Source organism: Budorcas taxicolor, chromosome 12 (genome assembly GCF_023091745.1).
Source record: "Budorcas taxicolor isolate Tak-1 chromosome 12, Takin1.1, whole genome shotgun sequence".
NCBI classification, from domain to species: domain Eukaryota; kingdom Metazoa; phylum Chordata; class Mammalia; order Artiodactyla; family Bovidae; genus Budorcas; species Budorcas taxicolor.
In genome coordinates, this window is record NC_068921.1 from 68163824 (window position 1) to 68183673 (window position 19850).

The 19850-nt window shown below is 40.0% G+C and overlaps 1 protein-coding gene and 1 non-coding gene across 2 annotated transcripts in view; both read left to right on the top strand.

Annotated features, from left to right (window-relative positions):
- The window catches only part of GPC6 (glypican 6), a 1214516-nt gene that overhangs the window by 599893 nt on the left and 594773 nt on the right, over positions 1 to 19850 (top strand). The window contains exon 3 of the mRNA XM_052650253.1: positions 19295 to 19686. Within this exon, the coding sequence (XP_052506213.1) occupies positions 19295 to 19686 (392 nt within the window). The remainder of the gene's footprint in view (positions 1 to 19294; positions 19687 to 19850) is intronic.
- TRNAE-UUC (transfer RNA glutamic acid (anticodon UUC)) lies at positions 4682 to 4753 on the top strand. The gene has a single exon. It is a non-coding gene; the product is annotated as a tRNA-Glu (tRNA).

A 19850-nucleotide genomic window follows, 5' to 3' on the forward strand; every position in this document is an offset into this window, starting at 1 on the left:
GTATTGGAAGGAAGTATGCTCAGTCGTGTCTGACTCTTTGCGACCCCATGGACTTTAGCCTACCAGGCTCCTCTGTCCATGTGATTTTCCAAGCAACAATACTGGAGTGGTTTGCCATTTCCTTCTCCAGGGGATCTTCCAGACCCAGGGATCGAACCCAGGTCTCCTGCATTGTAGACAGACGCTTTACCGCCTGAGCCACCAGGGAAGCATTTAGATGTATTATGAGCATTGTATTGTGTTGTAGAGCCTTATAAGATGTTAAAAGATAGGTTAAATTTCTCTTTTCATTCATTATCATGAACAGAGAGTTTAAAAAAATTTTTTTTTACCTTAACCTTGTGGTTATTTTTCCTTTCCTTTTTCATTTTATACTGTCTACTTTAAATTCCTGGTTTATGGTAAGATATGGGAGGAGGAAATGGCAACCCACTCCAGTGTTCTTGCCTGGAGAAACCCAGGGACGGGGGAGCCTGGTGGGCTGCCATCTATGGGGTCGCACAGAGTCGGACATGACTGAAGCAGCTTAGCAGCAGCAGCAGCAGCATTCTCCTTATGAAAATCTCCAACGACTCATTAAACCACAAACTTAGAAAAATTTAGGGGCATCTACTTTAAAATAATGAAAGTCACCAAAATCCTCCAAATCATCTAAGAATTTACTTTTGGATTGTACTTACCTTGCAGGGGAATATAAAGAGATGAATGGGCTGCAGAGATGTCAGAGTGAATTTTTTAAGATAAAATAATGGAGGAAAGGAACTTTTATTCTACTGCTTAGAGATAACAGACTAATAATTAAATTGTCTTCCTACTTGCAAGAATTCAAAGGCATAATACGTTTTGTTTGATTAATTTATCTTCAAACATTTCACTTAGGATTCTGACCCTTTATGCCAGGGATTGGCAAAATTTTTTTCTGTAAAGGGATGAATATTAAATATTTGGGCCATTTTGAACTACATGAGATCTCTGTTGCATATTTCTTGGTCATTGTTGGTTTCTATTTTGTTTGTTTGGTGTGGCTCAGTGATAAAGAATCTGCCCGCTAATGAAGGAGATGCAAGAGACATGGGTTCATTTCCTGGGTCAGGAAGATCCCCTGGAGGAGGAAGTGACAGTCTACTCCAGTATTCTTTCCTAGAAACTCTCATGAACAGAGGAGCCTGGCGGGCTACTGTCCATAGGTAGCCCCTGGGCACAGCACACACGGAGCAGAAACAGCAAAGCTTCCCTGCTATCCAGTTGTTTCTTAGAACTCACCTTTGTCAGCACTGGTTTGGAGCTCTGGGTTATATGCCAGTTCAGTGGTCTAGGGCAACTTGCTTAACATTTCTGGGCCTCAATTTCCTTATCTGCAAACTAGCTATACTAATATCTGATATGCATACAGTGTATGAAAAGCTCATAACACGGTGTTTGACATGGTGTAAAATGCCTTCTGTGTTAAACATCAGGCAACTTCCGAGGTCCTATCTCTAGTTGTGTTGAAATTACCATCATTCATTGTTTCTAATTAAATTGTCATTTTCATTTATATATCTCAACTTTCCTCCAAAAATGTATCAGGTACAAATGGAAATAATTAAGATATTCCATTGCCATATTGACTGCATTTTAAATCAGATGTATTGGGGGTGGGGATGCTTACTTGGGTATAATAATCCCTCAAACAGGAAATTTATAAATTACTACTATTAGCTCCCTTTGAAATTGTATGTGGTGGTGTTTGAAATTATATAGGCATTTATTAATTCCTGGCATGAATTGATTGAGTAAATCATAATGCTTATTATAATATAATAAACATTTGAAAACATACGCATGTACACACAGAGCAAGAGAAGGTATGAATTAAGAGATAAAGACATAGCAAATCCCAAACTAATTTTTGCTGATAGCAGCTTCATCTCACAATAACTCCAGATTCTGATTTCTCCCTCATTCAATAAGTTATTATTTTCAAAATAATTGTATTTAATTTCAACCCCATAATTTTAAAAAGTGCCTACTGAGGGTCTGTTTCTTACACAAAAATCCAACTGATGTTTAAGAAAAACTACAACGATAATATAATCGGATATCTATTCAAATTAGTTGTCCTCTTTCCCTTACATAGTTCTTTCATGTGAATAATGAAGAAATGAAACATGGCCTCTTATTGCTTATTGGAAACAACAACAAATTTCCAGACTGTTTATTCGATCACCGGAGGGAAGAAGGCTTTGCTGTACTATGGGAGACAGAGCGGTTTGAGTGTTAACTCAGGATAGGCTTTGCTTCAGTGAAGTAGCAGAGTGAATGTGAACACAGACAGCTTGGTGAGATCATGGGCTGTGAGGGCAGAGTTCAGTAGGACCAGGAGCAGGAGAGACAGCAAGGAAACCAGGCAAAGTGGTTTCCGGAGAGGAAATGAGAGTCTGGCAGTGCTGTCTTGATAATCACCAAGCTTTTGAGCAGAGGCCATCAGCTATGTTGCATGTAGATGCACATGAACTTGGAGCATGGGGGGATATGACTGTTTGAAAAAGAAATATTAGTCATGCAGTCATGTCCAACTCTTTGCAACCCCATGGACTGTATCCTGCTAGGCTCCTCTGTCCATAGAATTCTTCAGGCAAGAAGACAGGAGTGTGTAGCCATGCCCTTCTCCAGGGGATCTTTCCGACCCAGGGATCAAACCTAGGTCTCCTGCATAACAGGCAGATTCTTTACTGTCTGAGCCAGCAGGGAAGCCCTTGAATGTTTAGATAAGTATAAATACATGAGTTTGACCATCTGATGATGTCCATGTGTAGAGTCTTCTCTTGTGTTGTTGCAAGAGGGTGTTTGCTATGACCAGTGCATTCTCTTGGCAAAACTCTATTAGCCTTTGTCCTGCATCATTCTGTACTCCAAGGACAAACTTCCCTGTTACTCTAGGTATTTCTTGACTTCCTAGTTTGGCATTCCAGTCCCTCCCTTATAATGAAAAGGACCTCTTTTTGGGGTGTTAGTTCTAGAAGGTCTTGTAGGTCTTCATAGAACCGTTCAACTTCAGCTTCTTCAGCATTACTGGTCGGGGCATAGACTTGGATTACTGTGATATTGAATGGTTTGCCTTGGAAATGAACAGAGATCATTCTGTCATTTTTGAGACTGCATCCAAGTACTGCATTTTGGACTTTTGTTGACTGTGATGGCTATTTCATTTCTTCTAAGGGATTCTTGCCCACAGTAGTAGACATAATGGTCATCTGAGTTAAATTCACCCATTCCAGTCCATTTTAGTTCACTATTCCTAAAATGTCGATGTTCACTCTTGCCATCTCCTATTTAGCCACTTCCAATTTGCCTTGATTCATGGACCTAACATTCCAGGTTCATCTGCAATATTGCTCTTTATAGCATCGGACTTTGCTTCTGTCACCAGTCACATCCACAACTTGGTGTTGTTTTTGCTTTGGCTCCATCTCTTCATTCTTCCTGGAGTTATTTCTCCAGTGATCTCCAGTAGCATATTGGCCACCTCCCAACCTGCCTGGGGAGTTCATCTTTCAGTGTCCTATCTTTTTGCCTTTTCATACTGTTCATGGGGTTCTCAAGGCAAGAATACGGAAGTGGTTTGCCATTCCCTTCTCCAGTGGACCACATTTTGTCTGAACTCTGGAGTTGGACTATACAGAAAGCTGAGAGCTGAAGAATTGATGCTTTTGAACTGCAGTGTTGAAGAAGACTCTTGAGCATCCCTTGGACAGCAAGGAGATCCAACTTTTCCATCCTAAAGGAAATCAGTCCTAAATATTCATTGCAAGGACTGATGCTGAAGCTGAAACTCCAATACTTTGGCCACCTGATGCAAAGAACTGACTCATTTGAAAAGACGCTGATATTGGAAAAGTTTGAAGGTGGGAGGAGAAGGGAACAACAGAGGATGAGATGGTTGGATGGCATCACTGACTCAATGGACATGAGTTTGAGTAAACTCTGGGAGTTAGTGATGGACAGGGAGGCCTGGTGTGCTACAGTCCACGGGGTCACAAAGAGTCGGACACAACTGAGCGACTAAACTGAACTGAACCTGAAATACATGAGTTTGAAGGATGACAAGAGGGCACATCAGTTTTGTCTGCTCTAAGATGCAGTTGTAGGATTTCTTTCCCTCTAAGGCAGGGCTGCAATGTTATCACTTCCTAAGAGGAGCCCCATCCAGATGGAGTCAGGATGTATTTCACTGGGTGCTCATGTTCACCATCTATTTATTTGCTCCCTAGTCACTACTTTTTAAGGCCTGCCCTATGGTAGGCCTTACATGCAGATGGTAGTTTTGGTCACTAACAAGCTTACCTATGAATACGATGTGCGTTTCAGCTCCTTTCATTCAAAGCACACACAGCTCCTGGAAATTTTCTTGTAAATAAATTACCAGACTGATGAGGTATAGAAATGTGCTGGTCTTGTCTTGGAAGGTTTCAATGGCCTGTCTCTAGGCTTCTGGGACTTGGATTTTTTAGCAGAAGCGTAGAGCTCACTGGAGAGAGTGAGCATGTCCTGGGGACGGTTATGTCTGCAGACAATTTTGTCATCACTGCTGGAGGGAGGATGGACCAATAGCATCTAATAGGCGGAAGCCAGGCATGCTACCCATTGTCTTACAGTGTGCAGAGCAGACACTCAAGGAAGATGGTCCAGCTCAGGGAATTCCCTGATGGTTCAGTGGTTAGGACACTGCATTTTCACTGTGAGGGCCCAGGTTTAATCCCTGGTCAGGGAACTAAGATCCCACAAGCCACACAGTGCAGCAAAAATAAATAAATAAATTTGATTAATTAAATTTTTGAAAAATTTTTTTAATTAAAAAAAAGATTGTCCAGTTCAAAATGTCAGGAATTTTGAGGCAGAGACCTCTGATGTAGAGAATTAGCACTGAGTCATGCATTCAACATAGCTGCAACAGCACCAATCTTCTTATAGTCTCACCCTGCAGGGAGTGGGGAGAGATAGGTTATTTAGGGACCATGTGTTTAGCCCTCAAAGTCTGCGGGAGAAGAGAGTAAACGGCACTGGGATTCCTCCTCCTTTAATGCTCCTCTTAACTCAGCATTTCCCTGGTGGTCACATCAGTTGATGATGCAAGCAAGGAGACTTTGAAAGGAGAAGATGTGCTTGAAGTTGACAGGTGTGTGCAGAGTGAAGGAATCTTCTATTCACTTAACCTTGAAAAGGGCCTGGGTAGAGGGCAGGACCATAGCTTTCCTGTGTCTGAATCATAGCCCTTGTCTGAGATCAATTTCTGAATCATTTAGCCTCCATGCCAGCAACTTGGAGTTCATCTTAGCCAAAGCTTGGGTTGTGAGCTGATTGAACCGATAGAGCATGCTTTTGTGGAGGGGAGGGCAGAAAGAAGAGATTAGGAGAGAAATAAACTCAACACAAATATGTGTATTTACAGAAGCAAAGTGAATAGACCTGCTCTCCCTGGTGGGGCAGATGCTGTGATCATGCGTAGATACAGTCTCCACCGACTCGTGACCAGAGCTTTTCACTCGCTGGGTTCTATGATGACGTGAACTTACACCACCAACCGTAAGCACTAATTTTAAATGAGCTGGCACTGAGGAGTATTTCGGAGAGCATGAGAAGAGATAGGAAAACACTACAATTTCTAGGTAAATGCTGAACAGTGCTTGATCCGGTCGCCATGCCCAATCCTGCTATGGTAATGTCAACTAGTCAGCACTTCCAGCTTAAACGGGCCTAGCATTTGGTGTTAGGGGTAAACTGCAAATTCCTTGAGAACCTTCAATCTGCCTCTCTTTCTCCTCTTGCTTGCACCTCCCCTTGGTCCTGTGTGCACCTGACGTTTTGATCCATTCATTTGGAGGCAATAAATGGAAGCCTTTCGCAAATATCCTTAGGGCGCCTTTTGGCTCCTGGGAGCTGATTTTTGCCCCTTTAGAGGCCTCTCCAAACCATCAGCGGTGTGCATTGACTTTCTTTTTTGCTTTTGAAACAGTGGTGGTTTTTATCCACAAGTTTGCTCTCCCACTTGGGGCAGTCTGCCCCGCAGCAAACAGATGTTCACATCCCACATCTCCCCTCTAGATGAATAAAATCCTCCCAGAGGCTACAGCTGGCTGGAAAAAGTTCTTTTGTGCATCTATGAAGCATAACTGAGCCCTAAGCAATCACCTTTGATGTATATTTTGTGATTGGGGAAGAAAAAAATTAAACAAATAAAAACATTTTAATCTGCCAAACTCTTTCTTGCAGATAAGAATTTTTGTTGACCGAAACCTGTATCCAATGTGAGCTTTGCCCTTACTCATTAAGCAAAGGGTTAGACTGAGTCATGTTTCTTTCCTTATATGGTTATTCAGTTTTGTTCTCTATGCTTTTTGGATGTAATACTTTCTCAGCAAAATGGGTCTGGTAACTGTCTTCCTAATCCCCATCTTGTTTGGTTTGCTGAGAGAGTTTTCATTCAAGCATAAAATAAAGTCACCCCTCAAAAGGTGAAAGTTTAAGTCTATAAGCATGCTAAAAACGAAATGAGTATACTTATTTTTTGGAGGACATTAGTTTTGCCTCAGTACCTCGGATCCCCATCTTTCATAAGATCTAAGATCAATGTACTTTAAGGTAGCAACATTTGTCATAATTGCCTGATGTATTAGCATCCTTTAGTACCAAATATTGACTTTGACTGTGAGATCACTAAACCATATAATGATTTTGAACAAGGAATAATAACTTGAATTTTGAGGACCAGTAAAACTAAGAGCAAACTTCTGAGTCAATGACATACCCTTAGACACAAATTTAATCCTAGATTCTGAAAAAATGTTTCTTGAACCATATTTATGGAAATATGATAACTGAGTTTCTATATTCTTACAATTATGATTACTAATTGTGGCATAAAGAAACAAACCACAAAACCCAGTGAGTGGTCAATATGATTTTTTTTTTCATGGTTTACTTGTGTTTACTTATAACAATTCTGTAGTCAGAGGCATTAAACAATTTGACTAAGGCCACACAAGAAAAGGTGGTGGAGTTCAGTTTGGTTGCTCAGTTGTGTCCAACTCTTTGCAACCCCACGGACTGCAGCATGCCAGGCTGCCCTGTCCAACATCAACTCCTGGAGCTAGCTCAAATTCAAGTCCATCGAGTCGGTGATGCCATCCAAACATCTAGTCCTCTGTTATCCCCTTCTCATCCCACCGTCAATCTTTCCCAGCATCAGGGTCTTCTCCAGTGAATCAGCTCTTCACATCAGGTGGCCAAAGTATTGGAGTTTCCTTCAACATCAGTCCTTCCAACGAATATTCAGGACTGATTTCCTTTAGGATTGACTGGTTTGACCTCCTTGCAGTCCAAGGGACTCTCAAGAGTCTTCTCCAACACCACAGTTCAAAAGCACTCAGCTTTCTTTAAGTCCAACTCTCACATCCCTACATGACCACTGGAAACACCATAGCTTTGACTAGACGGACCTTTGTTGGCAAAGTAATGTCTGTGCTTTTTAATATGCTGTCTAGGTTGGTCACAGCTTTTCTTCCAAGGAGCGAGTGTCTTTTAATTTCATGGCTGCAGTCACCATCTGCAGTGATTTTGGAGCCCCCCAAAATAAAATGTCAGTTTCCACTGTTTCCCCATCTATTTGCCATGAAGTGATGGGACCAGATGCCATGATCTTAGTTTTCTGAATGTTGAGTTTTAAACCAACTTTTTCACTCTCCTCTTTCACTCTCATCAAGAGGCTCTTTAGTTCCTCCTCACTTTCTGCTATAAGGGTGGTGTCATCTGCACATCTGAGATTGTTGATATTTCTTCCAGCAATCTTGATTCCAGCTTGTGGTGGAACCAGGATTTAAATCAAAGAAGAACAGCTCTGATGTCCATACTTTAAATCTACTTGACCATTTTCCTTGTTGATCTAAATTAAGAGTTGGGAGATAATGTCACAGCAAAGACTTTATACATCTGCTCTTGGTCTCCGTTTTTTATTAGGTATTGCCACCTAATACAGGCTTTCCTGGTGGCTCAGATGGTAAGGAATCTGCCTGCAATGCAGGAGATCCTGGTTTGATCCCTGGGTTGGGAAGATCTCCTGGGGAAGGGAATGGCTAAATATGGCTAAAAAATTTTTAAAATCTGTTCTCACCAAGCACTTCATATACATTATCTCATTTAGTTCTGTGACAGATATTTATTCTCCCAATTTTAGATGAGAAAACAGAATTTCCCAAAATTTCTTAGAGTATAAGTGTCAGAATTAGAATTTAAACACACTGGTATTGATTCTAGGATCCATGCTCTTAATTACATCTCCACACAGTAAGCACCCAGGTGGTATGGCCATCCTTTTCCCTGACACACAGGGGGCCCATCAACTCAGCACACTGTTCTCTTGTACATGGAAGGGAATTATGTTTCCTGGTGTCCAGAAGGGTACCCTAAACCATGTGAAAGAACATCCCCTCTGACAGGAAACATGCATCCTTGAAAGTAGAGGCTCCTCCTGTAGACTCCACAGCCATCTGCATCTCTTCCCAGTAGCCCCTCACAATTTCTTTATTTTATTTTATTTTATTTATTTATTTATTTATTTATTTATTTTTTAATTTTAAAATCTTTAATTCTTACATGTGTTCCCAAACATGAACCCCCCCTCCCACCTCCCTCCCCATAACATCTCTGTGGGTCATCCCCATGCACCAGCCCCAAGCATGCTGTATCCTGCGTCAGACCTAGACTGGCGATTCAATTCTTACATGATAGTATACATGATAGAATGCCATTCTCCCAAATCATCCCACCCTCTCCCTCTCCCTCTGAGTCCAAAAGTCCGTTATACACAGCTGTGTCTTTTTTCCTGTCTTGCATACAGGGTCGTCATTGCCATCTTTCTAAATTCCATATATATGTGTTAGTATACTGTATTGGTGTTTTTCTTTCTGGCTTACTTCACTCTGTATAATCGGCTCCAGTTTCATCCATCTCATCAGAACTGATTCAAATGAATTCTTTTTAATGGCTGAGTAATACTCCATTGTGTATATGTACCACAGCTTTCTTATCCATTCATCTGCTGATGGACATCTAGGTTGCTTCCATGTCCTGGCTATTATAAACAGTGCTGCGATGAACATTGGGGTACATGTGTCTCTTTCAATTCTGGTTTCCTCGGTGTGTATGCCCAGCAGTGGGATTGCTGGGTCATAAGGCAGTTCTATTTGCAATTTTTTAAGGAATCTCCACACTGTTCTCCATAGTGGCTGTACTAGTTTGCATTCCCACCAACAGTGTAGGAGGGTTCCCTTTTCTCCACACCCTCTCCAGCATTTATTGCTTGCAGATTTTTGGATCGCAGCCATTCTGACTGGTGTGAAGTGGTACCTCATTGTGGTTTTGATTTGCATTTCTCTGATAATGAGTGATATTGAGCATCTTTTCATGTGTTTGTTAGCCATCCGTAAGTCTTCTTTGGAGAAATGTCTATTTAGTTCTTTGGCCCATTTTTTGATTGGGTCGTTTATTTTTCTGGAATTGAGCTGCATAAGTTGCTTGTATATTTTTGAGATTAGTTGCTTGTCACTTGCTTCATTTGCTATTATTTTCTCCCATTCAGAAGGCTGTCTTTTCACCTTGCTTATATTTTCCTTTGTTGTGCAGAAGCTTTTAATTTTAATTAGATCCCATTTGCTTATTTTTGCTTTTATTTCCAGAATTCTGGGAGGTGGATCATAGAGGATCCTGCTGTGATTTATGTCAGAGAGTGTTTTGCCTATGTTCTCCTCTAGGAGTTTTATAGTTTCTGGTCTTACATTTAGATCTTTAATCCATTTTGAGTTTATTTTTGTGTGCGGTGTTAGAAAGTGATCTAGTTTCATTCTTTTACAAGTGGTTGACCAGTTTTTCCAGCACCACTTGTTAAAGAGATTGTCTTTACTCCATTGTATATTCTTGCCTCCTTTGTCAAAGATAAGGTGTCCATATGTGTGTGGATTTATCTCTGGGCTTTCTATTTTGTTCCATTGATCTATATTTCTGTCTTTGTGCCAGTACCATACTCTTTTGATGACTGTAGCTTTGTAGTAGAGCCTGAAGTCAGGCAAGTTGATTCCTCCAGTTCCATTCTTCTTTCTCAAGATTGCTTTGTCAATTCGAGGTTTTTTGTATTTCCATACAAATCTTGAAATTATTTGTTCTAGTTCTGTGACAAATATGGCTGGTAGCTTGATAGGGATTGCATTGAATTTGTAAATTGCTTTGGGTAGTATACTCATTTTCACTATATTGATTCTTCCGATCCATGAACATGGTATATTTCTCCATCTGTTAGTGTCCTCTTTGATTTCTTTCATCAGTGTTTTATAGTTTTCTATATATAGGTCTTTAGTTTCTTTGGGTAGATATATTCCTAAGTATTTTATTCTTTTCGTTGCAATGGTGAATGGAATTGTTTCCTTAATTTCTTTTTCTACTTTCTCATTATTAGTGCATAGGAATGCAAGGGATTTCTGAGTGTTGATTTTATATCCTGCAACTTTACTATATTCATTGATGAGCTCTAGTAATTTTCTGGTGGAGTCTTTAGGGTTTTCCATGTAGAGGATCAAGTCATCTGCAAACAGTGAGAGTTTTACTTCTTCTTTTCCAATTTGGATTCCTTTTATTTCTTTTTCTGCTCTGATTGCTGTGGCCAAAACTTCCAGAACTATGTTGAATAGTAGCGGTGAAAGTGGACACCCTTGTCTTGTTCCTGACTTCAGGGGAAATCCTTTCAATTTTTCACCATTGAGGATAATGTTTGCTGTGGGTTTGTCATATGTAGCTTTTATTATGTTGAGGTATGTTCCTTCTATTCCTGCTTTCTGGAGAGTTTTTATCATAAATGGATGTTGAATTTTGTCAAAGGCCTTCTCTGCATCTATTGAGATAATCATATGGTTTTTATTTTTCAATTTGTTAATGTGGTGAATTACATTGATTGATTTGCGGATATTGAAGAATCCTTGCATCCCTGGGATAAAGCCCACTTGGTCATGGTGTATGATCTTTTTAATGTGTTGTTGGATTCTGATTGCTAGAATTTTATTGAGGATTTTTGCATCTATGTTCATCAGTGATATTGGCCTGTAGTTTTCTTTTTTTGTGACATCTTTGTCAGGTTTTGGTATTAGGGTGATGGTGGCCTCATAGAATGAGTTTGGAAGTTTACCTTCCTCTGCAGTTTTCTGGAAGAGTTTGAGTAGGATAGGTGTTAGCTCTTCTCGAAATTTTTGGTAGAATTCAGCTGTGAAGCCGTCTGGACCTGGGCTTTTGTTTGCTGGAAGATTTCTGATTACATTTTCAATTTCCGTGCTTGTGATGGGTCTGTTAAGATTTTCTATTTCTTCCTGGTTCAGTTTTGGAAAATTGTACTTTTCTAAGAATTTGTCCATTTCTTCCACGTTGTCCATTTTATTGGCATACAACTGCTGATAGTAGTCTCTTATGATCCTTTGTATTTCTGTGTTGTCTGTTGTGATCTCTCCATTTTCATTTCTAATTTTACTGATTTGATTTTTCTCTCTTTGCTTCTTGATGAGTCTGGCTAGTGGTTTGTCAATTTTATTTATCCTTTCAAAGAACCAGCTTTTGGCTTTGTTGATTTTTGCTATGGTCTCTTTTGTTTCTTTTGCATTTATTTCTGCCCTAATTTTTAAGATTTCTTTCCTTCTACTAACTCTGGGGTTCTCCAATTCTTCCTTTTCTAGTTGCTTTAGTTGTAGAGTTAGGTTATTTATTTGACTTTTTTCTTGTTTCTTGAGGTATGCCTGTATTGCTATGAACTTTCCTCTTAGCACTGCTTTTATAGTGTCCCACAGGTTTTGGGTTGTTGTGTTTTCATTTTCATTAGTTTCTATGCATATTTTGATTTCTTTTTTGATTTCTTCTGTGATTTGTTGGTTATTCAGAAGTGTGTTGTTCAACCTCCATATGTTGGAATTTTTAGTAGTTTTTCTCCTGTAATTGAGATCTAATCTTAATGCATTATGGTCAGAAAAGATGCTTGGAATGATTTCGATTTTTTTGAATTTATCAAGTTTAGATTTATGGCCCAGGATGTGATCTATCCTGGAGAAGGTTCCATGAGCACTTGAGAAAAGTGAAATTCATTGTTATGGGGTGAAATGTCCTAGAGATATCAATTAGGTCTAATTGATCTAATGTATCATTTAAAGTTTGCGTTTCTTTGTTAATTTTCTGTTTAGTTGATCTGTCCATAGGTGTGAGTGGGGTATTAAAGTCTCCCACTATTATTGTGTTATTGTTGATTTCCCCTTTCTTATTTGTTAGCATTTGTCTTACATATTGCGGTGCTCCTATATTGGGTGCATATATATTTATAATTGTTATATCTTCTTCTTGGATTGATCCTTTGGTCATTATGTAGTGGCCTTCTTTGTCTCTTTTCACAGCCTTTGTTTTAAAGTCTATTTTATCGGATATGAGTATTGCCACTCCTGCTTTCTTTTGGTCTCTATTTGCGTGGTATATCTTTTTCCAGCCCTTCACTTTCAGTCTGTATGTGTCCCTTGTTTTGAGGTGGGTCTCTTGAAAGCAGCATATAGAGGGGTCTTGTTTTTGTATCCATTCGGCCAGTCTTTGCCTTTTGGTTGGGGCGTTCAACCCATTTACGTTTAAGGTAATTATTGATAAGTATGATCCTGTTACCATTTACTTTATTGTTTTGGGTTCGGGTTTATACACCCTTTTTGTGTTTCCTGTCTAGAGAATATCCTTTAGAATTTGTTGGAGAGCTGGTTTGGTGGTGCTGAATTCTCTCAGCTTTTGCTTGTCTGTAAAGCTTTTGATTTCTCCTTCGTATTTGAATGAGATCCTTGCTGGGTACAGTAATCTGGGCTGTAGGTTATTGTCTTTCATCACTTTAAGTATGTCTTGCCATTCCCTCCTGGCCTGAAGAGTTTCTATTGAAAGATCAGCTGTTATCCTTATGGGAATCCCCTTGTGTGTTATTTGTTGTTTTTCCCTTGCTGCTTTTAGTATTTGTTCTTTGTGTTTGATCTTTGTTAATTTGATTAATATGTGTCTTGGGGTGTTTCGCCTTGGGTTTATCCTATTTTGAACTCTCTGTGTTTCTTGGACTTGGGTGATTATTCCCTTCCCCATTTTAGGGAAGTTTTCAACTATTATCTCCTCAAGGATTTTCTCATGATCTTTCTTTCTGTCTTCTTCTTCTGGGACTCCTATAATTCAAATGTTGGAGCGTTTCATATTGTCCTGGAGGTCTCTGAGATTGTCCTCGTTTCTTTTAATTCGTTTTTCTTGTTTCCTCTCTGATTCATTTATTTCTACCATTCTATCTTCTATTTCACTAATCCTATCTTCTGCCTCCGTTATTCTACTATTTGTTGCCTCCAGAGTGTTTCTGATCTCATTTATTGCGTTATTCATTATATTTTGACTCTTTTTTATTTCTTCTAGGTCCTTGTTAAACCTTTCTTGCATCTTCTCAATCCTTGTCTCTAGGCTATTTATCTGTGATTCCATTTTGATTTCAAGATTTTGGATCATTTTTACTATCAATATTCGGAATTCCTTCTCAGGTAGATTCCGTACTTCTTCCTCTTTTGTTTGGTTTGGTGGGCAACTCTCCTGTTCCTTTACCTGCTGAGTATTCCTCTGTCTCTTCATCTTGGTTATATTGCTGCGTTTGGGGTGGCCTTTTTATATTCTGGTAATTTGTGGAGTTCTCTTTATTATGGAACTTCCTCACTCTGGGTGGGGTTCTATCAGTGGCTTGTCAAGGTTTCCTGGTTAGGGAGGCTTGTGTTGGAGTTCTGGTGGGTGGAGTTGGGTTTCTTCTTTCTGGAGTGCAGTGGAGTGACCAGTAATGGGTTATGAGACATCAAAGGTTTTGGAATAATTTTGAGCTGCCTGTATATTGAAGTTCAGGGGAGTGTTCCTGTGTTGCTGGAGAATTTGAGTGGTATGTCTTGTTTTGGAACTTGTTGGCCCTTGGGTGGAGCTTGGTTTCAGTGTAGGTATGAAGGCATTTGATTAGCTCCTATTGCTTAATGTTCCCTGAATTCAAGAGTTCTCTAATGTTTTCAGGCTTTGGATTTAACCCTCCTGCTTCTGGTTTTCAGTTTTATTTTTACAGTAGCCTCTAGACTTCTCCATCTATACAGCACCAATGATAAAACATCTAGTTTAAAGATGAAAAGTTTCTCCACATTGACGGACACTCAGAGAGGTTCACTGAGTTACAAGGAGAAGAGAAGATGGAGGGGGTAGTTAGAGGTAACTGGAATGAGATGTGGTGAGATCAAAAGAGGAGAGAGCAAGCTAGCCAGTAGTCACTTCCTTATGTGCGCTCTATAGTCTGGACCACTCAGAGGTATTTACGGAGTTATACGGGGAAGAGGAGAGGGAGGAAGTAGACAGAGGTGACCAGGAGGATAAGAGAGAGGAATGAGAAGGAGAGAGACAAATCCTGCCAGTAACCAGTTCCTTAGGTGTTCTCCACCGTCTGGAACACACAGAGATTCACAGAGTTGGATAGAGAAGAGAGGGGGGAGAAAGGAGACAGAGGCCACCTGGTGGAGAAAAAGGAGAGTCCAAAGGAGGAGAGAGTGGTCAAGCCAGTAATCTCGCTCTCAGGTAAACTTGGGTAGTGAAGTTTGGGTTTTTAAATGTACAAAATTGACAACAAAAACCTAAGAGCAAAGATTAAAAATCTAGAGTAGAGGTTGGATTTTCAAAAATACATTATTAAAGAAAAGAAGCAGAAGGAAAAAGGAAGAAAGAAAAAAAAACAAGAATTATTAAAAAAAACAAACAAACAAAAAAAAACAACAAAAAAAAAAACAAAAAACCACCAACAACCATCCAAAGGCTATATATGGTGTTTGCCTTAAAAAAAAAAAAGTCTTCTTTTTTTTAAAAAAAATAGTAATAGTAGGTTATAGAAATAAAATTTAGAGGAGAAATAGAAGACTTAACAATTTAAAATAAAAGTTAGAAAAAAAATGAATGATTTTAAAAATAGTAAAAATATTTCTGGCCCTTCTCTGATGTTTTGGGCCGTGTGGGATCGCTTCCAAGGTGGTTCCCTCTGTTTAACTTCTTCTGTTTGCTGGTTTTTTAGGCTCACTAGTTCAGTCGCGCTGTGGGGAGGGGGGATGCTGCAAACAAATAGCACTGTCGTGTGCGCACAGTGTCTCAGCCCCGCTTGACCTGTCCCTTCTCGCGGCGCACAAACCGCTCCGGCTCTATGATGCTCAGCCGGGAACCGTCTGAGGCTGGCCCTAGGCTGCGTGCACTTCCCCGGTCCAAGCCGCTCAGGTTCGGCGCTCAGGCAGCCCTCAGAGGCACAGATTCGGCTGGGACTGCGCTTTGTGCCCTTCCCAGGTCCCAGTAGCTCAGGAGTTTGGTGAGCGCGATCGCCGAGGCTTGTCACCTTTTCTGCCGCTGCTGCTCAGCTTTCTCGGTGGACCGCTGGCGTCCCCCGTGAGGCAGATGGTGACTGTCCAGCACCCCCAGAAATCTTAGCAAAGAAGCCTGCTTGCAGTTAGGTAAGTAAAGTCTCTCCGGGTCTGCAATTGCCCCTTTCCAGTCCTTACGGCTCTGGCTGCCTGTCCCCGGCGGGGGATGGTCTGCAGCCGGCTTTTTCCGTTCCGTCCTTTGTTCTGTGCTCGGTCCTGGCGGTGTCTTATGTTCGAGTTTTTTGCGTGGTAGCTATCCCACAGTCTGGTTTGCTAGCGCAAGTTAGATCGTTCTGGTTGCGCGTGGGGCGTTCCTGCCCGATTCTTACAAAGCACTGCAGCCCGCGCCTCCCGCGCGTCCCTGCCCTGCCCCCACTTCCCAATGGCGGATGCAGGCGTCTGTGCTGCTTTTCTGCTGGGGGAGTTACTGTTGGGCTTGTCATCTCTTGGTTTTAATTATTTCTTTATTTTTCCTTCCTGTTATGTTGCCGTCTGTGTTTCCAAGACTCACCACAGACTCGGCAGGGAGAGTGTTTCCTGGTGTTTGGAAACCTCTCTTCTTAAAATTCCCTTCCCGGGACGGGCTTCCCTTCCCGGGATGGAGCTCCCTCCCCACCTCCTTTGTCTCCTTTTCGTCTTTTATATATTTTCCTACCTGTTTTTGAAGACAATGGTCTGCTTTTCTGGTTGCCTGATGACCTCTGCCAGCCTACAGAAGTTGTTTTGTGGAGTTTGCTCGGTGTTGAAATGTTCTTTTGAGGAATTTGTGAGGGAGAAAGTGGTCTTCCCGTCCTATTCCTCCGCCGTCTTTATGTCTCTTCGGTCAATATGATTTTAACCATTTTGCTGCAAAGTAGTCAGAGACTAATATTTTCCCCGCGTCAGGAGAGGAAACACTAGGAATGTTACTTTCAATAAAAGAAGAACAGACAGAAACCAACACAATATTGAAAAGCAATTATCCTCCAATTATAAAAAAATTAATTTTAAAATAAAGAAAAAAACAAAATTTTCTTCCCTATGGTAAACCATTTATACCTCAAATCTTTGGAGAGCAACGCGAACCAGAAGATAACAACCCCCCTTTTGTTTAGTTCTTGCAAATCCAGACCACACTATTGATTACTGACAATTCATTGCTGAAGGCAGTACTCTGTATTCAATAAATTAAGCTTTAATTTCTGAGTCCAACAATATAATTGACCTCAAAAAGAAGATAAATGAATAGACTATCCTGAGCTCGTGATGAGAATCCACTTTCCAATCTCATTAGTATTTTTCAATTCAGTGAGTTTTCCATTCTTTCATAGTTTCTTTCACAATCTGTAACACCTTTTACCTGCTCCTATATGAATAAGGCCAAGCTATTTTCATCTTTAGTTTCAAGACTGAGAGGTTTTGTTATGGTAATACTTTGGTATTAATATTAATAATTTAATATAGTTTCCAGTTTTAAGACAATCTAAGTGACTAGTAAATTTCTGAAAAACTTCTAAACTGTTTCTGACTTCATAAAATCACAAATAACATAGACAAGTAGCATATATAAATAGGGCTTTCCTAGTGGCTCAGATGGTAAAGAATCTGCCTGCAATGAAAGAGACCTGAGTTCAGTCCCTGGGTTGGGAAGATCCCCTGGAGAAAGGCATAGCAACCCACTTCAGTTTTATTTCCTGGAGAATCCTATGGAAGGAGGAGCCTGGCAGTCTACAGTCTATAGGGTAGTATAGTATGACTGAAGCAACTTAGTAGATATGCATGAATAGCACATATAAATATTTTGACCAATGAATCCTTTGACAGTTTTGAACTTTTTTCCCCCATCTGATTTTCCTTAATGAATCCTTGAAGGTTAGAGAGGTTTAATACTATGTAGCCTGATTTTAGCATTTGATAAAAATTAAAATAAGAACTATTTGGTGTCTCAAGGGTGACAAGCCATGAATTTCAGATAATCCCTCAATTTTTGCTGAGACTGTAGCAATAGAATTTCTGTATTTAAGAAGAAAAAGTGTATTCTTTCATAGTAAGAGGATAAACATTGAGCAGTGTCCTTTTTAAATTTAAGCATATCAGTTATATTTGAAAACAAATACAAAATAATCACCATTATAGACACAATTTTATCAAGACAATGGTTCAAGTAGCTAAGTCAGGTGCTTCTTGTGATAAAGAAGAAATTAGGTGTAGCTCCCTTGGACTCCAAGGAGAGAGTCATTGATGTTTCCTTCTGCATCTCAGGAAAAAATCCCCCCAAGCCTCCAGATAAAAAAAAAGAGAGAGAGAGATTTTTGTTGTATTCCTATTGGAGTTCCTTGACGTATCCAGGACATGGTTGTTCCCTGCATTAGCTGAGACTGACCTTAGCTTCTGGGAATAAGAGAAAACAATGGGAGGTAAAGTGGAATTACTCTGTTGTTGGGAATTGGGTTCACAGACTCAGAAGCATAATCTTTCCTTAGCCTTTTTCCCACCCGCAATTACATTCTCCAAATGGGGTAACGCTTGAGCTTGCTCTAGTGCAAATGGATAAGCTTTGTACACATGTGAAGTGTGTATTTCCTCTCTATTCTTTTTTTTTTGGGGGGGGAGGGTGGAGTATAATTGCTTTACAGTGTTGTTAGTTTCTACTGTGCTGCAATGTGAATCAGCCACATGCATTCATATATCCCCTCCCTCTCGAGCCTCCCTCCAGCTCCATGCCCCACCTTCCCGCCAAGTTATCACAGAGCATGGAGCTGAGTTCCCTGTGCTGTACAACAGCTTCCCGTCAGCCATCTATTTTACACATGGTAGTGTATAAATGTCAATCCTATGCTACCAATTCATCTCCCCTTCCTGTTCCTGCCCCTTTCCATCTCCATGCGACCATTCTGTATGTCTGTGTCTCTATTCCTGCCCTGCAAATAAGTTCATCAGTACCATTTTTTCTAGATTCCATATATATGAGGGAGACCAATATGAGGCCAACAAGTCTAACAGTACCCAGGGACATTGTTTTTTCCATCCCATTTCTTACATACTGTAACTATTCCCAGAAATATTTGAGTGCTGTTTCAGGATGAAAGCAGTCATTTCTTGGTAGATTCTTTTTCATTTAGAACCTCTTAACCAGAAAGCCCAAATACCTATATTTTGTTCAAGTTCTATATAGTGATAGTTTATCATAATAATACATGGTACTCCATAACTTTTTGATTCATTATGGCAGCCTAAATTCTGTTTATTATAGCTTTAGTATTAAGTGAATTTAATTACACTATGAGTCTCTAAACACTGATGGTTGATTACTTTATATAACAACTCCAAAGGATCCAAATATTTCATTACTTTGAATATCCCTTTTATGAACTTTTCCAAATAAAAGCAAATTAATTGAATGAGTGGTTAGAACAGATTTTTAAATAGACTGGAGCAAACGTTTTTATCAGTTATGCATTTATTGTATTAATGATAATACTTAGCCACATGTTCTGATTCAAGTTAATAGAGTTTTCTAAAATTTACAACAAATGGAAAAATAATTGAACTTCTTTGGTAGAGTGTTAAATGGTAAATTCCTAATGTTAATGGATGTTCTTTCCAACAGAAATCTCATGCTCTTCTATTTTCCTTGAGAGAAGATCTTAGATACAAGTCAAATCTCACTTAAAATATTTTCATCAGTTGATTGATACCTTAATCACAGGAGACTTTTTTTTTTTTTTTTTCCTGTGAAAACAACCATTAGAAGTAGTTGTTTTTGAGGTAAGTGGATGTTTTGGACTTCCTATCTTTCTAATTTATGACTGCTTTCCTGTTTTAATTTGCAGAGTTTTTCCGAGAGCTCCTGGAGAATGCAGAAAAGTCACTAAATGATATGTTTGTACGGACCTATGGAATGCTGTACATGCAGAATTCAGAAGTGTTCCAGGACCTCTTTACAGAGCTTAAGAGATACTACACAGGGGGCAATGTGAATTTGGAGGAAATGCTCAATGACTTCTGGGCTCGGCTCCTGGAACGGATGTTTCAGCTGATCAACCCCCAGTATCATTTCAGCGAGGACTACCTGGAGTGCGTGAGCAAATACACAGACCAGCTGAAGCCGTTTGGAGATGTTCCCCGGAAGCTGAAAATTCAGATCACCCGCGCCTTCATTGCTGCGCGGACATTTGTCCAAGGGCTGACCGTGGGCAGAGAAGTTGCAAATCGAGTGTCCAAGGTAATTGAAATTCTACTGTCTTTCTAATTGGCCTTTCCCGTTTTCTGTTTTTTAAAACCGGTGTTTTTGTTTTTTTTTTTCCTTTAAAATTCAAGTAAAAGTTCTCACGTACAGTGGTCTTGCTAAATCAACTAAATGTCAAAGCTTAATTCTTTGTGTGAGAG